The sequence below is a fragment of the Marmota flaviventris genome, chromosome X (assembly GCF_047511675.1).
Source record: "Marmota flaviventris isolate mMarFla1 chromosome X, mMarFla1.hap1, whole genome shotgun sequence".
NCBI lineage: Eukaryota > Metazoa > Chordata > Mammalia > Rodentia > Sciuridae > Marmota > Marmota flaviventris.
In genome coordinates, this window is record NC_092518.1 from 114,095,765 (window position 1) to 114,113,420 (window position 17,656).

At 35.0% G+C, this 17,656-nt stretch overlaps 1 protein-coding gene across 1 annotated transcript in view; it reads left to right on the forward strand.

Annotated features, from left to right (window-relative positions):
• Stk26 (serine/threonine kinase 26) overlaps positions 1–17,656 on the forward strand; it is a 54,103-nt gene that overhangs the window by 20,221 nt on the left and 16,226 nt on the right. The window contains exon 3 of the mRNA XM_027946987.2: positions 10,748–10,978. Within this exon, the coding sequence (XP_027802788.1) occupies positions 10,748–10,978 (231 nt within the window). The remainder of the gene's footprint in view (positions 1–10,747; positions 10,979–17,656) is intronic.

Consider the following 17,656-nt stretch of genomic DNA (forward strand, 5'->3'; position numbering starts at 1 on the left):
TTTCCGGGATAAGCAAAATTAAGCCAATTTTGTCTGACCTCTCTGCTCTCTTTACCTCTGTAATACTTATGCGAAACCAGACCTCCTTTTTCCTTTGGAATGGCTGTAAGGTTAGAGAGAAATGAGCTAAATGATGTGATGGAATTTGCATCCAGCATTTATTGTGATGATAGCCTTGAGTTTCGGTTTATTGAGAGAAAAATGTGATTGTTTGCAGGACGTTTCCTTCCCCTTCCCCATGGATATAATTAAAGGTTTAAGGAAATTTCAGATCCTGGAGTTGGTTGAAAAGACAAAATTTGTTATTTCCTTTCATTTAAGGTCTGAGATCCAAGGATGATTTACCTAGCTGAACAAAATAATCTGATATTTCTAGTCTAAATTAAAACAACAGGGAGATAAGACCTCCATATGTGGGAAATGAAGTTAATAAAAGTGCTGCCTGTTATGACTTGGGTTCTTGCTTGGGGATTTCTAATATGAGGGAAGGTCTGATTAAATTTCTTCTCATTCTTTCTGAATTTTCATCTTACTTTACAAAAATGTGGTATGTGATAAAGTGACAACAGAGTCAAAGAAATGTCTCATTCTACTTTACCCCATTGTAAATTGAACTGACTTACAAACATATGTAAAGAACTGCATTCTTGGGGACCCTTTGGCGAGAATGGTTCCTGCTGGTTTCATTGTTCTTGTGATCTGAGTTTGAGTAAAGAGAAGAATGCAAGTTAGGAGGCAAAGAGGAATCTCTTCTCCTATCCTCCCTTGAGTAGGAGGAATTAAGATGAAGGAATATTTTCAATTATTCTTTTGTTCTTAAAGATGAAGTAGAATCACAATTGCTAATCAGGGGAAACTCCCCAAACTGCTATGTTATTCATACAGCTATGTCAAAACCTTTGGTAATAATTTTAATGAAGTTATCCTTTACTAAAATATTTGCATTCTAAATATTTTTGCTAATGAGGTGCATTTAAAAATAGGAATAATAAAATAAAGGGGAGATGAAAAAGTACTTATACATTTAATTGTATTTCTGCTTTATGAACACATTTTTCTTGTTGCTGCGCATAATATTGCTCAGAGTTTAAATGGTTGCTTCAAGGGTACAAAACAATGCTGTATGAGACCTCTGACTTCATGCATTGCTATTAGGATCACAGTGGCAGGGCTGGCCTCATCCATCTCAAAACTCTGCCTTTTAAGTGAGTGAGTCCAGAAAGGGATTCAACTGTGAGTTGATCGAATGCTGTTGATGACCATAAGGAAGCCCAGAGTTGTTATAACTGCATTTCTGACTATATTTCATTTATCTCATTGCGTGTATATAAAATCTGGCAATTCAACTGCTACTTTACGATGCAAAGACAAGTTAAAATAACCTTTGAGAAAGATGTAAGAATGTGAGTAAACTACAAAAATAGATAAACTGAGGACATTTTCTTTATACACTTACATATTTTTTAGCTCTTATAAACATGGAAATACAAACTTCCATGACTGACCACCTAAAGGAATCTGACCTCTTGCAAATTCTTCATGTTTAATTTAAAACATACATAGACATATTTAAATTTTATCTTAGTTCTTACTCTGTCATATGCAAAATATGGTGAAGCTAAGTATTTTGTTTCAGGAATATACATCACAGGGGTTTCTTTTTAAGGAATCCATACAATTTTATCAGATAATTGTAATATGAACTTGAGGTTATACACAGTAGACAAACACTCTGCTAACATCTTATTCTCCAAGAGTTCAGACAGATTTATGGGGAGTTTATTTTATCCTTCTCATTATAAATCTGAGCATTCACACAGCCACTTAAACAATTCTAGGTCTACATGAAATAGCACAAGATTAACAATTGATGTTAAATATTATTTTTATTCTTGGACAAGTTCATTGATTTGTGGGCTTTTTAATGAGCAGAACTGAAAACCTTAGTGTTAGTGTTACTGAAGTCTACAATAAATCACTGATAGAGCTGAAATTGGAGCCAGTGGCTTTCTGCCATTGGATCCTATGGGAATTATGATATGGAATACCATCACTACTTTGCCTCCTACACTCTAGAGACTAGCAGATTCCAGCCTAGTTACTGACATGGAAAACAAAAAATAGGGTCAAGTAACTTTGACAGAAAGTCAAGGTACTTACAGATTACTTTTCATTATGATTCTAATATGAAATTTGTTGTATTTATGGACATGTACAGGGGTCAACCAGTTGCACAGTGGTTCAAAATTGTAAGGAATTATATCATTTGGACCAACATCTCCCTAATACCTGCCTTCTGCCTAGTGCCCCAGGCCCTGGTAGCCACTTACTGTCTAGTTCTATTAGACCAACATTTTAAGATTCCACGTAATGAGTGAGATCATGCAGTATCTTTCTGTCTCTGGCTTATTTGACTCAACATATCACCCTCCAGATTTGTCCATGTTCTGGCAACTGATGGATCAAAGGGTACAAACTTTCAGTTAGGAGTAAGTTCAAGACCTCTATTGTACATCATGGTGAGCATAGTTAGTAACAATATGTAGTCATCTTGAAAAATGCTAAGAAACTGGATGTTAAGTGTCCTTGCCACAAAAATGATAACTACCTGATTTCAGCATGCCAAAATGTATATGTATGTCAACAGTATTGTAAACATGATAAATCGATGCATTTTTATCATTGTTTAAAAATAATAAAAATTGTATCATTTGGAGAATAGAAAAGTCCCATATTAAATTTTAAAAATTATTTCATTTTTAAATTTTTCAACTTCTTTAAATATTGGGATATTACAATTAGACATTGGACAGTTGTGTGATCTGTTTATGATGGAAATAATTTTGGGTTTATAGCAAAAGGGAGTATAGTTTTAAGTTACAAATCTAAGCTGTGGCAAAGGAACTTTAGACACAAGAGTCAGGAAATCGGGTTTCAAGTGTAAATTTTGCCACTGGTTAATGTCTTATATATTTCAAGAATTTATAATCTCTCTAGGCTACTTCTTTCTGTGTTAGAGAAAATGGATTTTGGATAAGATATTTGCCAAGTTCCTATTCATCTCAAAGGGTCTATAATTTGTTTAATTCCAAGACTCTCTATTCATTCTTAACCTCTCTCTTCCTTTACCATCATTTTGACATAAATAACCTTAAATTTCATAACCATAAATTTCATATTGCTTGTGTTTTGACAAATATTATGTTTCTAGTATTGAGAATAAGTGCTAATTTTAGAGATACATCCTTTGAAGTGTCGGAGACTTGATTTTCAAGTGATGTTAGTTTAGGACATAGCAAGCATTGTTGTTGATGGTAGTGATAGTGGGTTGGATTGAATGATCTATGTATTTCCTTCCAGCTCTAAATGTCTATGCTGAGGGAGAAGGCAGTTGTGCAGGATGATATGTAGCACTTAAAAAAGATAGCATCCTGTGGTCTTGAATTCAGCAGTGCTAAGAAGGACATGACTGTTGATTTTAAACTTTTTTTTTCTTTCTGGAGTTATCTTAATTAGGAAACACTCAACACTTTTAGGCAATATTCCTAGAGCAAATAAAAATCTTAATGTAGGAGATTATAAAAAACACTAATTAATTAATTAATTAATATTTTTAGTTGTAGATGGACACAATACCTTTATTTGATTTATTTATTTTTATGTGATACCAAGAATCAAACCCAGTGCCTCCCACATGCTAGGTAAGCACTCTACCACTGAGCCACAACCCCAACCCAAAACAATAATTTAACATGAGGCTCATGAAGCCAATAGAGGATGATTTTTGTTAATATCCATTCTGCTTGTCAGATGATAGGTAATGGTATAGATGTGGGAGTCATCCAGAAAAGCATTTCATCTCCAGCTCGGGAGACCTAATCTGAGTGATTTAAATAGATAGCTAATTAGATGTACATCTCAATTTTAGAACACTCTTAGGCTGAAGTTTTTAGTTACTCTCGGTGATTGTTAGCATACCCTATTTTCACTGTATGTCAGTCCTAGTATTACCACTTGAGAATCTGAAGAGAGTAAGTGGTCTTCCTCTTTAAGCCTTGATATCATTAGCACACTCTTTGCTCATCATTTTCTGTCGTGTTCCTCCTCATCAGGGAATCGCTGATGGGTCCTCAGACAGGCCAGTCTTTGTTAAAAGCAAAAAGTTATAGCTGAGAGGATTCATTGCATGGGCTTCATTAAGTAGGATGGCTATGAGTTCAGCCTTGCTCTGCTTGCTTTTGTGCCTTGCAGGTTCCTTAAGAACATCTGAGCTCAACCCTTCCTGATCAAATCCTTTGAGAAATCTCTTTTCCTTAAACTTACTATATTTTCAGACTAGTGCTCTTAGCTACTTCAGATTCAAAGAAATAGATTCTTTTTAAAAAATATTTATTTTTTAGTTGGACACAATGCCTTTATTTTATTATTTATATGTGGTGCTGAGGATCTAACCCAGGGCCTTGCACATGCTAGGTGAGCACTTTACCGCTGAGCCACAACTCCAGCCCAAGAAACAGATTCTTTACCTTACATTCTTCCCCACCTTTCAAGATTTTCATTCTGGTTGGGCAAGGTAGCACATTCTTGTAATTCTAGCAGAGGCTGAGGCAGGAGGACTGTGAGTTCAAAGTCAGCCTCAGCAACTTAGTGAGACCATGTCTCTAAATAAAAAAATAAAAAGGACTGGGAATATGGTTCAGTGATTAAGCACCGTTGGGTTTAATCCCTGGTACAAAAAAAAATTTTATTCTACATCTGTCTATAATTTTCTTATTTGATTTGTTCACCCATTTCCTAATGTCACCCTCTACAATGGACCCATTTTCTCCTGCTTACTAGAGATTTTAACTTTTATCCTTCATCAGTGTTGGCTCTTAACCTCAAAACTCTATCACCAATTACATCCTAACCTATAGAATATTCATAGACTGTATTGAGTAAAAGCAATGTTTAAAAATGATTACACCTAGAAAGCATGATATATATTGCTTGTGTTTCGACAAATATTATGTTTCTAGTATTGAGAATAAGGGCTAATTTTAGAGACGCATCCTTTGAAGTGTTGGAGACTTGATTTTCAAGTACAGGCACAAACATGTAAGTATCAAGTCCTCTTTTTTTTTTTTTTGTTTTCTTGGTACTGAGGATTGAACTCTGGGGCATTTAACCACTGAGTCACATGCACAGCCCTTTTTAGTTTTTTATCTTGAGATAGGGTCTTGTTAAATTGCTTAGGACCTTGCTATTTTGCTGAGGCTGGCTTCAAACTTGTGATCCTCCTGCCTCAGCCTCCTGAGTTGCTGGGATTCCAGGCGCGTGCCACCATTTTCAGCTTCTTGATTTTTATCTTAATCTCCAAGTTGTTCATTTAGTATACAGAACTAGATGAGACCCCCATGCTTGTCTGGGCAAAGTAAGGATAATGTGTTTCCTGTAATCAAGAATACAAATTTCACATCTGTCTCCTCTATAGTTTCCAAATGTTGATCTTAAGCCTGATGACAAAATGACGACATGGTAATCATCTGGGTCGCTTTTTCAAAATACTCATGGGGCTCCAGTCTCAAATATACAAATCAATGGTTTTGGGATGAAGCCTGAGTATCTGCATTCTTAAAGTTATCCAGGTGATTCTCAATGCACAGCCAAGATTGGTGAGCACTTAGAGAACTTTTAAGAATTCCTCCAGTCAGAATGCACCCAATTGCTATGTAAAATTATGATGTTCTAATAAAAAAGAAACTAAATTGTGGTTTGAGAATCCAAAAAGTCTTCTTCCATCTGCCTCTGACTTTCCATAGAAGAAAAGCAAGATGATCACCATAAAAATTTTCCCCTTTTAGGCTTCTTCAGAATAATTCCCTAGTGAATAGTTGGTTAGTGGTAATAATACCTTGTATGATTTAAATTTGTTATAGTGAAGGATGCAGATTGAAGCCAATCTGAACAGGTAAAGCAAATCAAAGTATTAATGTGAGTGTCCTGAGGTGGATCTATATAAGTTTTCACTTTCACAGACCCTCATTTATGGGGCATGTAGAAATCCTCTACCATTACCTGTAAATCAATATGAAGTTTTCTTATGTTGTATTAGCTTCTACACAACTTACAACACCTTCCTAGACTATGGCTTTGAGAAAGGAATGCAAACAAAGTAGTAAAGTTTAATTTGCAGCAGAAATAGTAACATTTAGAGATTCTATATTCTTAAAAGAATATTGGATCTGGAGTAGAGAGGATGCTGACTTGATTTTCTTCTAGTCTACAAAAGTAATGGGAATAATTGGGCAAATCATCTTTTTTTTTTGTATGGCACTAGGGACTGAACCTAGGAGTGCTTTATTACTGATCTACACTGCTAGCTCTTCTTGTTTTTTAATTTCGAGACAGGGTCTCGCTAAGTTGCTGAGGCTGGCCTCCATCTTGTGATCCTCCTGCCTCACTTCTCAAGTCGCTGAGATTATAAACATGTGCCATCATACCTGGCACAAACCAGCATCTTTTTTTGAAAAATTTTTAATTTGTTTTAATTAGTTATACATGACAGTAGAATGCACTTATATACTTTGATATATCATACATAGATGGGATATAATTTGTCATTTTTCTGAGTATACATATTATAGGATCACATTGGTCATACAGTCACATACATACATAAAGTAATAATATCTGTTTCATTTTACTATCTTTCTTATCCCCACATCCCTTGCCTTCCCCTCCTTTCACTTTCCTCTACCTAATCTAAGGTAACACTATTCTTTTTTTTTTTTTGCATTACAATTCTTAATACACATATATATCACAATTTTTATATCTCTTTTTATATATAAAGTATGTTGACACCCAATTCAAGTCTTCATACATGTACTTTGTATAATGATGTCCATCACATTCCACCATCCTTGATAATCCCCTGCTCCCTCCCACTCCTCTTCCCTATTTAGAATTCATCTATTCTTCCCATGCTCTTCTTCCCAATCCCACTATGAGTCAACCTCCTTATATCATAGAAAACATTCGGTATTTGTTTTTTGGGGATTGGCTGACTTCACTTAGCATTATCTTCTCCAACGCCAGCCATTTACCTGCAAATGCCATGGACAAACCAGCATCTTTATGTGGGTGTTTTTAAATTGCATTATTTGGGGTGTTTATCATTTATTTATTTATTTATTTTTTAAGTTATAGTGTACACAAAATCTTTATTTTGTTTGTTTCTTTTTATGTAGTGCTGAGGATCGAACCCAGTGCCTCACCTGAGGGGCAAGTGCTCCACCACTGAGCTACAACCCCAGCCCTGTTTACCATTTATTTACCTGACTTTTTCCCTTCTACTAAAAACAAAGCAATCTGTGTTTATTAAAGATACTTAGAATGCCTTGGCTTAAAATGCTGAAGGAGAAATTAGAACTTGGCTGTTATCTATCATGGATTCAGAAATTGGTAATTGGGTAAGGATCCCCATTCCTTAAATGCTTACAGAAGTGAAGTTATGCTAGAGAAAACTTGTTTTCATGATTCCATTCTCTCTAAAGATAATGTTTTGCATAAGTTTTAGACCCAAAATGAGAGTAGGGAGTATGATACATTGCATAAATGATGGGTGTTTCCGTCTCCAATAAAATGTTAAACTATACTGATGAGTTAGGATTTACTTTAGAGCTTCCTTAAAATGCAAAATGTGACTTGATTTTTAAATCCTTGATTTACATATTTGCCAGAATCCATTTATTATAGAAAGCAAGACACAGCTGTATCCTCCCTGGGGCTGATTGTTCCAGTCAAATCCTTCTAAAACACTAATTAGGAAGATTAGGATTTAATTTTTGTTTCTTAACAACAGAAGATTCTTGTTATAGAGTTAATGAATATACACACTTCCCAGAGTATGTTATCAAAAGGTGTATACTATGTAGTTTTCATCAATGGTTTATTTCCAAACTTTAGTATATTTAGAATGAACAGGCTGACTCATTTTTTTTAGAGAAATTTCCAAGATCACTGAATTTGGGAAGTTATATAAAAGTAACCCATCACCAAGGTATTTGTTAGAAATTTTTACCACAGGGTAGTAGAAAAACAAAAAACCATCACCAAAAGTAGGAAGAGGTAACTATTGGATCACCACTGTGTAATAGTAATAAAGTAATGATCACAATGAAATACATACACATAATAGCTTGATAAAAGAGGACACCAAGGAAATCATGTTTTTGAGAAGGTATTACAACAAAATGTGAGCTTTAAAGAGGCATGTTCAACCTACTGGAATTCTTCAAGTTATTTTTAAAAGGCCATATGGGAATCTCAAGGTGTATTTGTTTCATGTGCATTCTGGAGATAGGTGAGGATATACATATAGCTTGCAATATCAAAGAGCCTCCAATATGGAATGTGCATGTTTTCGAAATGGAAAAAATACAGGAGTATGTGGGAAGCTTATAAGGTAAAATACATCATGTGCAAACTGTATTTTAGGCAGGCTAAAAAAGAGAAGTTGATAAAATTCTTTAAAAGCAGTAGTACGTCTTGAAGTTACCTCAAAAGGAACCAGTTTACTAAGGTAGTAGTGTGTCTATTTGGTTATCATAGAGCAAAGAAATTGATAAGAGAAAAATAAATCTTAATGGCCTCTTTAATAATAAGATATAAGGAACATGTTAACTCCATAATTATCTGCTGAAATTGATGATAAGGTAAAACTAGGTAAAATTATAGAAAATGAACAAATATTCTAGGTCCAATAGACAAAGTTGATTATAATTTAGCTCACCAGAACTAAATTGCATCCTCTTATATTTTGGCAGAACTCAAAGTTTTAAACTAATAAAGTACTTAAGAATAATTTAATAATATGCTTTTGGGGGAAGGCTTGGACATCTTGAGATGCTACTTGATCAGAAGTATGTCTTCAACATTAAAAGTTTAAGAAGTATAAAAGAATTTCTTATGGGAGTAAGGTTTTAATTCAAAGTATATTGTAAGAAAAGAAAAAGAATATTTCTATATCAGGAAAGGACAGTGAATTTATAAATCTAAGTCATGCCTATACATTCATTAATCTAAAAACCTTTGCTTCATGTCAGATTTTATCAGAGAAAAGTGTTAATATTATTATTCTCCACTGTGAAATAATTTGTGAAAGTTCTTCTGTATATTTAAAAACTTTTCAAAGTTCCTACATTCTGTTTTTTAAAACAATACTGGGCCTCAAACCCAGGGTCTCATGCATGTTAGACAAGTGTTCCACTATGTAGGTTCATCTACCATCATCAGATGAATAATTTACATTTATTTTTTTCCATTCTGTAGTTTGTCTCAACTTTATTGTTTCCTTTGCTGTGCAGAAGCTTCTTGATATGATATAATATCATTTGCATAATTTTGCTTTGTTTCCTGTGCTTTAGGGGAATAATTCTTTTTAACATTTTTATTAGAGCATTAAAATTATATATAATAGTGGGATTTGTTACGCCATATTCATATATGCACATAACATGATGCAATCAATCTCATTCCCCAGTACCTTTTCTGTCCCTTCTCCCCTCCCCCTGATCTGCTTCCTCTACTGATATTATTATTACTATCTTAATTAGTACATTGTAATTATATATGTAAGCAGGATTAATTGTGATATATGCATATATGGGCTTAGCATATTTTGGTAGATTTCTTTCCTCAGCATGGAGAACAGTTCTTAATAAAGGCATAGAATCGCTTTTCAGCCATTGATGAGAATATTTCACACAAATAGGATCCTAAAAATGTGAACAGACAGTTCTTAAAGGAAGAAATTCAAATGGCCAACAAATTTATGAAAAATTGCTCAACTTTATTAGATATCAGAGATATGCAAGTTAAAACTGCAATGAGGCATCATCTTTTAGAATAGCTATTACCAAAAAGACAAAAATATTTCAGCCATTGATGAGAACATTTCACACAAATAGGATCCTACATTAAAAAAAAAAGATCAGAAGTATTTTGTGTTCTTTGTTGCTTAGAATTATAGGTGGGTTTTTTGGCGTGTCTGAATTGAGACAGAGGAGAGTTCAAAGGTAATATTGAGAGAATGTTGTTTTCTTTTGTTATTATTTTAGGTACTGGGGACTGAACACAGTGGTGCTCTACCACTGAACTACATCCCCGGTCATTTTTAAATTTTGAGATTTAGAGTCTCCCTAAGTTGCTGAAGCTGGCCTCAAAATTGCAATCTCCCTGCCTCAGCCTCTGAATGACTGAAATTATAGGTGTGCACCACCATACTCACAAAGAATGCTTATAAAACTCTTCTTACATTTGCATTAATGTTCAAACTGTATACAATCCTTTGCTTTGTTCCAAAATATATCTGATCTTTTGGCAGACCTCAGAGACTTTGCTGTATGGGATTGTTAGTGGTAGCATGATCAGCTAAACCCTTTTGGTATGGGTGATCCAGTAGAATGTGGACCAGCTGGCTGTTTGAGATTACAGTTGTTCTAACAAAGCAATTGTGGAGAAGAGTCAAAGGAGTTTGTAAGCTTTAAAAAAATTAAGAAATGATAAATGTTCAAGGAGATGAAAATGGTAATTACCTTGATTTGATCATTACACATTGTATATGTGTTGAATGAGCACACCATACCCAGTAAATATGTACAATTAAAAAATATTAAAAAGTGAAGACCTATACAAAAAGTGTTTTTGTCTTATGATTCATTTTCCTTCATTTAAAAAATCATCTGTGTTCTTTCTTCCATAGAATAATATAGCAGATCCGGAAGAACTGTTCACAAAATTAGAACGCATTGGAAAAGGCTCATTTGGAGAAGTTTTCAAAGGAATTGATAACCGTACTCAGCAAGTTGTTGCTATTAAAATCATTGACCTTGAGGAAGCCGAAGATGAAATAGAAGACATTCAACAAGAAATAACTGTTTTGAGTCAATGTGACAGCTCATATGTAACAAAATACTATGGGTCATATTTAAAGGTAATGTGTGTGCTATATTATTTAAGTCATAAGGTATTTTCATTATGTTTTTCTTCCTCTCTTTTTAAATTCTGTTTTTGAAAAGCAATGTCTCAAATTAGGATTTGGCAGTCTTTGTCCTTTAGGCAGAACCCAGCTCCCTCCATTATAGTGCCAAATAAATTGTTGTTAGATTTAGCAACTGTATCCTGAATATATCTCAGCACTCAGCTGTACTCTGTTCTATACCTGAACTTTTGGTTCAGTGGAGGAACAGCAGCTGGTTCTTGAGACATATCCTTTGTCAGGAAAAAGCCATCCTTCCTTGGTTCCTGCAAACTCTTTTCAATAGTTCATTCTGTCTCAATCTCAGAATTGATGAAATTTTTAAGTATGTCCCTTATTCCATTGAGTTAAGGTGGTTGCATTTCTCTCTCCCATCAGGTTGTGAGCTTCTTGATGGCAGGCAGTTTAGCTTAACCAGTCTTGGTTTCTTTGTCACAGCACAGACACAGAGTCTGGCACATCTCAAGCACATGATAAATGTACTCATTCATTCATTATTATCCTCAGGAGATTGGTTGTAGGCCCTGCTTCCCAAGACACTAAAATCCTCAGATGCTCAAGTCCCTTATATAAAATGACATAGTATTTGTATATTACCTATGTACATCCTCCCTTATATTTTAAATCATCTCTAGATTATTCTCTAATACATTGTAAATGTTATGTTAGTAGCTGTTATACTGTATTGTTTACAGAATAATGACAAAAAGTCTGTACTTATTCAGTAGAGAGGTTTTCTTTGACCCACAGTTGGTTGAATCTTGGATATGGAACTTATAGGGGACGAACTTTTTGTTAAAATGGAAGAAAATGAAATAATATTGGCCCCCTGCTGAAGCTGGAATTTTTCCTGGTTCCAAGATCATGTAATTAGCAGCCACCTAAATTTCCAGCAGATGGAGATGTTACTGCATAACAGAAAATTCTTTGTTTAGTAAAACCCAAGAGTTCTTGGGTTCCAGAGGTAAAAGTCAGGATTTGTGTCCATTGAAATGTAAATAATAAATAGCTACAGTGGATTAGACAAAGGAGAATGAAGAGAAGGAAGGGGGATTAGGAATAGGAAAGACAGTGGAATGAATCTGACATAACTTTTCTATGTACATGTATGAGTACACTGCAATGAATCTTAATTCCATGTACATCCTAAGATGTACTGCATGTTTGTATAAATATGTCAAAATAGACTTTACTGTCATATATAACTAAAAAGAAGAAATAAAAATAAAAGAGATAAAGAAAAAGAATAAATAGCTAGAAAATTCTAGGTTGGGTTTTAAATTATTTTTAAAATAAAATTGTTGGGGCTGGGGTTGTAGCTCAGTGGTAGAGCACTTGCCTAGCATGTGTGAGGCACTGGGTTTGATTCTTAGCACCACATATAAATAAATAAAGGTATTGTGTCCATATACAACTAAAAATGTTTTTTTAAAAAATTGTTTTACTGGATGTGGTGGTGCATGCTTCTAATCCCAGCAGCTTGGGAGCCTGAGGCAAGAGGATTGTGAGTTCAAAGCCAACCTCAGCAATAATTTAGGAAGACCATAAACAATGTAGGTAGACCCTATCTCAAAATAAAAAATAAAAAGGGCTGGGGATATGGCTCAGTGATTAAATGCCTCTGGGTTCACTCCTGGCACCCAAAATAAAGAAATACAAAATTGTTTATTCCCATGTTGAAAAATTTCAAAGGAAAGCAGTATTAGACCTTTGCCTTTCAGGGATTGCTTAGTATTGTTTCTTATGCAAGGCGCCAGTGTTTGTGAAAAAGATGGAGATGGACACACATCCCCAACTCCCCCATCCCCCGCAACACACACACAAAGCTACTATGGGACGGAGAAGAGAATACTTCACTGACCTCTGAGAAGATGTCCAGAGTGCATGCATGTGCAAAAAATTCGGCCCAAAGGGAGCTAGCTTGTTGTGGCGATCTGTCTGTCTCAACTTTTCAGGTTGGCTGCAGTGCGGCTACAATTTAGACCCTAACTCTGGGCTGAGTGTATGTCTGCAGTGCAGACATGTGCAGAGCAACCTTGGCGCGGACCTGGTGTGAGCCATTAAATATGGATCGTCTGAGGCGAGTTTACATTCCAGATTCCAGAGTACGTGGTGTCTCTCAGTGGCCTCAGAACTGGTGTGCAGAGTGAGGACAGAAGCAAAGAAACCTTGGTTTTGACAAGGGTGCATATGACGTATGCGTGGGCTTTCCTCCACAAAGCGCGTGCGCATGGCCGCAAAGCGGGTGTGTACAACTGCAGAGTGCACGTGCACACAGCTGCAAAGCCAGTGTATACAACCGCAAAGAGCATGCGCTCATAGCTGCAAAACGTGTGCATACAACTTCAGAGCGCGCTCGAGCCCGGCCACAAAGCCCGTAAGCGTTTGGTATGTGAACTCGCCTGGCAGCCATCTCTCGTGAACCTGGAGCCTGGTGATGATGAAACTGATAAATAATTCCTGCCTTACTTCTTTGTTCCTAGCGGTCCACTGGTGTCTCAGGTATACTAGATCCACCTGTGATCCTTCTTGTGGGTGTATAATGCCTTCCTATGCTCCACTGTATTGTTACAATTTCTTAAAAGGGCCCTTGAACCATTCCAGGATTATTTTGGTTTGCGTCTGTGTGGCAGCTGTTGCAAAGATCGCTCTTTTTTATTTCTCTTTTTTTTTTTTTTAAAGAGAGAGAATTTTTTTTTAATATTTATTTTTTTTTTAGTTTTCGGCGGACACAACATCTTTGTATGTGGTGCTGAGGACCGAAGCCGGGCTGCACGCATGCCAGGCGAGCGCGCTACCGCTTGAGCCACATCCCCAGCCCCTCTTTTTTATTTCTCCATCTTGGTGACTTCACTTTGTCATTGCTTTCTTTATCAGTATTTATATTAATTAATATCTATGTAAGCGAGGCATGATGGTGCACGCCTGTAATCCCAGAGGCTTGGGAGGCTGAGAAAGGAATCTCACAAGTTCGTCCTCAGCAACTTAGGCCCTAACTCAGCGAAACCCTGTCTCTGAAATACAAAAATGGCCTGGGGATATGGCTCAGTGGTAAACTTCCTCTGAGTTTAATCCCTGGTATCAAAAAAAAAAAAAATTACCTTCAGTTTCCTTGCCTTTTTACAAGTTTGATTTATTTTAACATTATATGAATTGGGTAGAGAGTATATGCATAGTAGAAATAATCCTTAAACAGCCACTATATTAAACACTGTACTAGATGCATAAAAATGGTGCAAATTTTATGATTAAAGTGCATCTAAAATACAGATGAGGCACAAATACGCCAGCATCCTGTTTTTGAGAATAATTTGAAAAAAAAAGTCCTGAAAAAGGAAGTAATAATACTGATAATTTTTATTCAATTTCAGCATTTCTTTCTAAGTGTTACCTGTTACTATATTTTACTACATACCTTATTTTTTGTCCTTTAGCTTTCATGTTCACTCCTTTTTTAAAAATTTTTATTATTTATTTTTTTAGTTTTCAGCGGACGTTGTACAACATCTTTGTTTGTATGTGGTGCTGAGGATCGAACCCAGCGGGCCGCACACATGCCAGGCGAGCGCGCTACCGCTTGAGCCACATCCCCAGCCCTCATGTTCACTCCTAAAAGGCTAATTTTACAGTTAATATTAAGTTAGAGAAATCTCGTGATTATTCAGTCTCAATAGTTTTTAAGTCCCCCTTCTAATTGCTACAACAGACTTTGTTGTAGACAGTCCTAGGACTTTTTTTTTTTTGTGTGTGTGTGTGTGTGTGTATGTGTGTTATTTGTTCTTTTGGGTTGACTCTTTCTGGATTGAATACTGGTAACTCCAGACCCCAGTCTAAAGCAAACCTGAACCCTTGCTATTTTTAGGCCCATATAACAGATAAGCTATTTTTGGTGACTGACTTAAAATATTTAATAAGCCCTATTTAAAATGGGTCTTGTTTATTATATTGGAAATAACTACTGATATGGGATTGAACTTTTTACTAGTTGTTATAGCCTTTGTTTATTCATATTCAGTGCTTGTAGAAAATGTATTACAATTCTATTTTTACAAGATTTCACATTTAAAAAAATTCTCTTCAAAACTTAGTACCGCATTATATATGAACTGTTCATCTCGTAATTACTTAATCTTTAAATAAATATAAACTATTTTTTGTGCCAAATCTTGATTGTAGAATATACTCAGACTAGTTGGTGATAATAGAAAAAACACCATTGTCCAAGGTGTTCTTAATGGATTAAATTGAAAATTTTTTTTATCTCCTTTCCCAATCATTAATTGAAGTCTCTTAGTAAAAGAATACTTTGAGGATGGGAATGGCTCAGTGGTAGAGCACTTGCCTGGCATCCATGAGGCCCTAGGTTTGATCTCCAGTACTGTAAAAAAAAAAAAAAAATACAGTGAAGAACTTATTGTTTCATGATAAAATTATAGAAATAGACAGTTGACCAATACTGAATAGTTATATCTATTTAAAGTAAACAAATGTATGATATACATGTTTATCTCTATACAGATAAATATATATATATATATATATATATATATATATATATATACACACACACACACACAGAAAACAAAATATGGTCTTTTAATACTATTTATTTGAATCACTTTTTTAAATTGAACAACTTGTTTTCCATTTATATTAAATCTTACAGTGATTGTGTAGACTTGGGTTTTTTCCTAAACTAAAATCACATATAACAGGATTCTGTTTAATGCAGTCAATGTAATTCAAGGCCACATCCTCTAAGTAACATCAGAAAACTGCACTGTCAATCAACTGTGTACCTTCTTTGGTCCATCCTTACATTTCAGATGACAGGAGATTTTGTGAGTCAAGTTAATTGAACAGTGTAGGGTATCAGTTTTCTCAGTTTGTCCTTACACAGGATATCACACATAACCAAAACCTCACCATAAGCTGGAGGAAAAGGTTATTGCATTTGAGAGAAAATTATATACTCTCTAAAACTGTATGCAATTGTAGTGATTTCCTTGAGACATGCAAAAATGTACTAGGTATTCATTTTGACTGAGCTCAGTGTATAACTTCATTTTTAAAAACAAGAGTAAAAACCAGACAAACACATCAGTGTGACCACAGTGTTTTCCTTTAATTTTAGTTCACTGCAGAGTTTCTTGACAGACAAAGTTAGTCTTTATGAAGAGTGCTAAAATAAGCAAACCCTTCCTTTCTGATCTCATAATGTTGGAAGAATCTTTTATAATCTTTAAATATTTTTCTAGTTCAATGTAAATCTTAAAATGAAGCTCACTCAAGCATTGAGTAGAATTTGAATCATGCTTTTATTTGCTGGTAAAAATTGCCTTTAGATTTCTGTTTATGTTAAGGAAATAATCGCCCCCTCCACACACACATACATATGCCACCACTGAAATTTATTTTAAAAAAGAATTGAATGAATAAAATGAAATATTCCAGAATAAATTCTGTACACTTTTGTGGCCTTCTCATTTTTCACTGAAGCTTTGTGTGTGCTTATATCTGGTATATGTTCAGTGTCTTTAGAATATTCTTTTGTTGAAAAATTTTTATAGTTAAATAAAAGAAAATTTATTATAATTTATATAATTATATAATTTATTGAAGAAAATTAAGGACAGTATATATTTCTCCTTATCAAAATGTTTTTTTTTTCTCAGAATAAATATACCTTGCCATGCATGGTGGTGCATGCCTATAATCCCAGCAGCTTGGGAGGCTGAGGTGGGAGGATAGCAAGTTCAAAGCCAGCCTCAGCAACTTGGCAAGGCCCTAAGCAACTCAGCAAGACCTTGTTTCTAAATAAACTATAAAATAGGGCTGGGGATGTGGCTCAATGTTTAAGCACCCCTGAGTTTAATCCTTGGTACAAAAAAAAAACAGCTTTAAGTGTAAAATAATATATCTCTAAGAAGCCTCATATTAGATTCAGCTTAATAGACATGTATTTATTGAGTACCTCTCATTCTGTTTCTTTGCCCTAGTCAATCTCATCTACTTTTTTATTTTTTAAATATTTTTTTTAGTTGTTAATAGACCTTTATTTTATTTATTTATTTTTATGTGGTGCTGAGGATTGAACCTAGTGCCTCACACATGCTGGGCAAGTGCTCTACCACTGAACCACAACCCCAGCCCTCATCTACTTTATTTTGACAATTAAATTAATGCCTCTGGTCCAAGACTCTTGTCAGTCTCAGATATGTATTTCTAGTTTGCCTCATCTATTACCTACTTACCTGTGGGTACCTTAAGGGTAGTAACCCTAAAACTGAGGAGCTAACATTTGAACTAGGTTTTGAATATGATTGCGATGAAAGTTGGAATGTGAGGTTGGGGTAGGGACAAGGCATTCCAAACTGGAAGGAAATGGTTCAGAGGTGGTAAAGTATCTAGACATATTCTAGGCAAAAATAATCTCTACTGTCCCTTGCAGTTCTATAAAATCTTTTGTTTTCTGTGGTTTTCAATTATGATAAAAGACACATAACATAAAATTTACCACCCTAACCATTTCTAAGTTCACTGGCATTAAGTACATTCACAATGTTGTGTAGTCATCATCATTTATTTCCAGAACATCTTTACCAATTAATGGGTAATTAAGCAATAATCCCC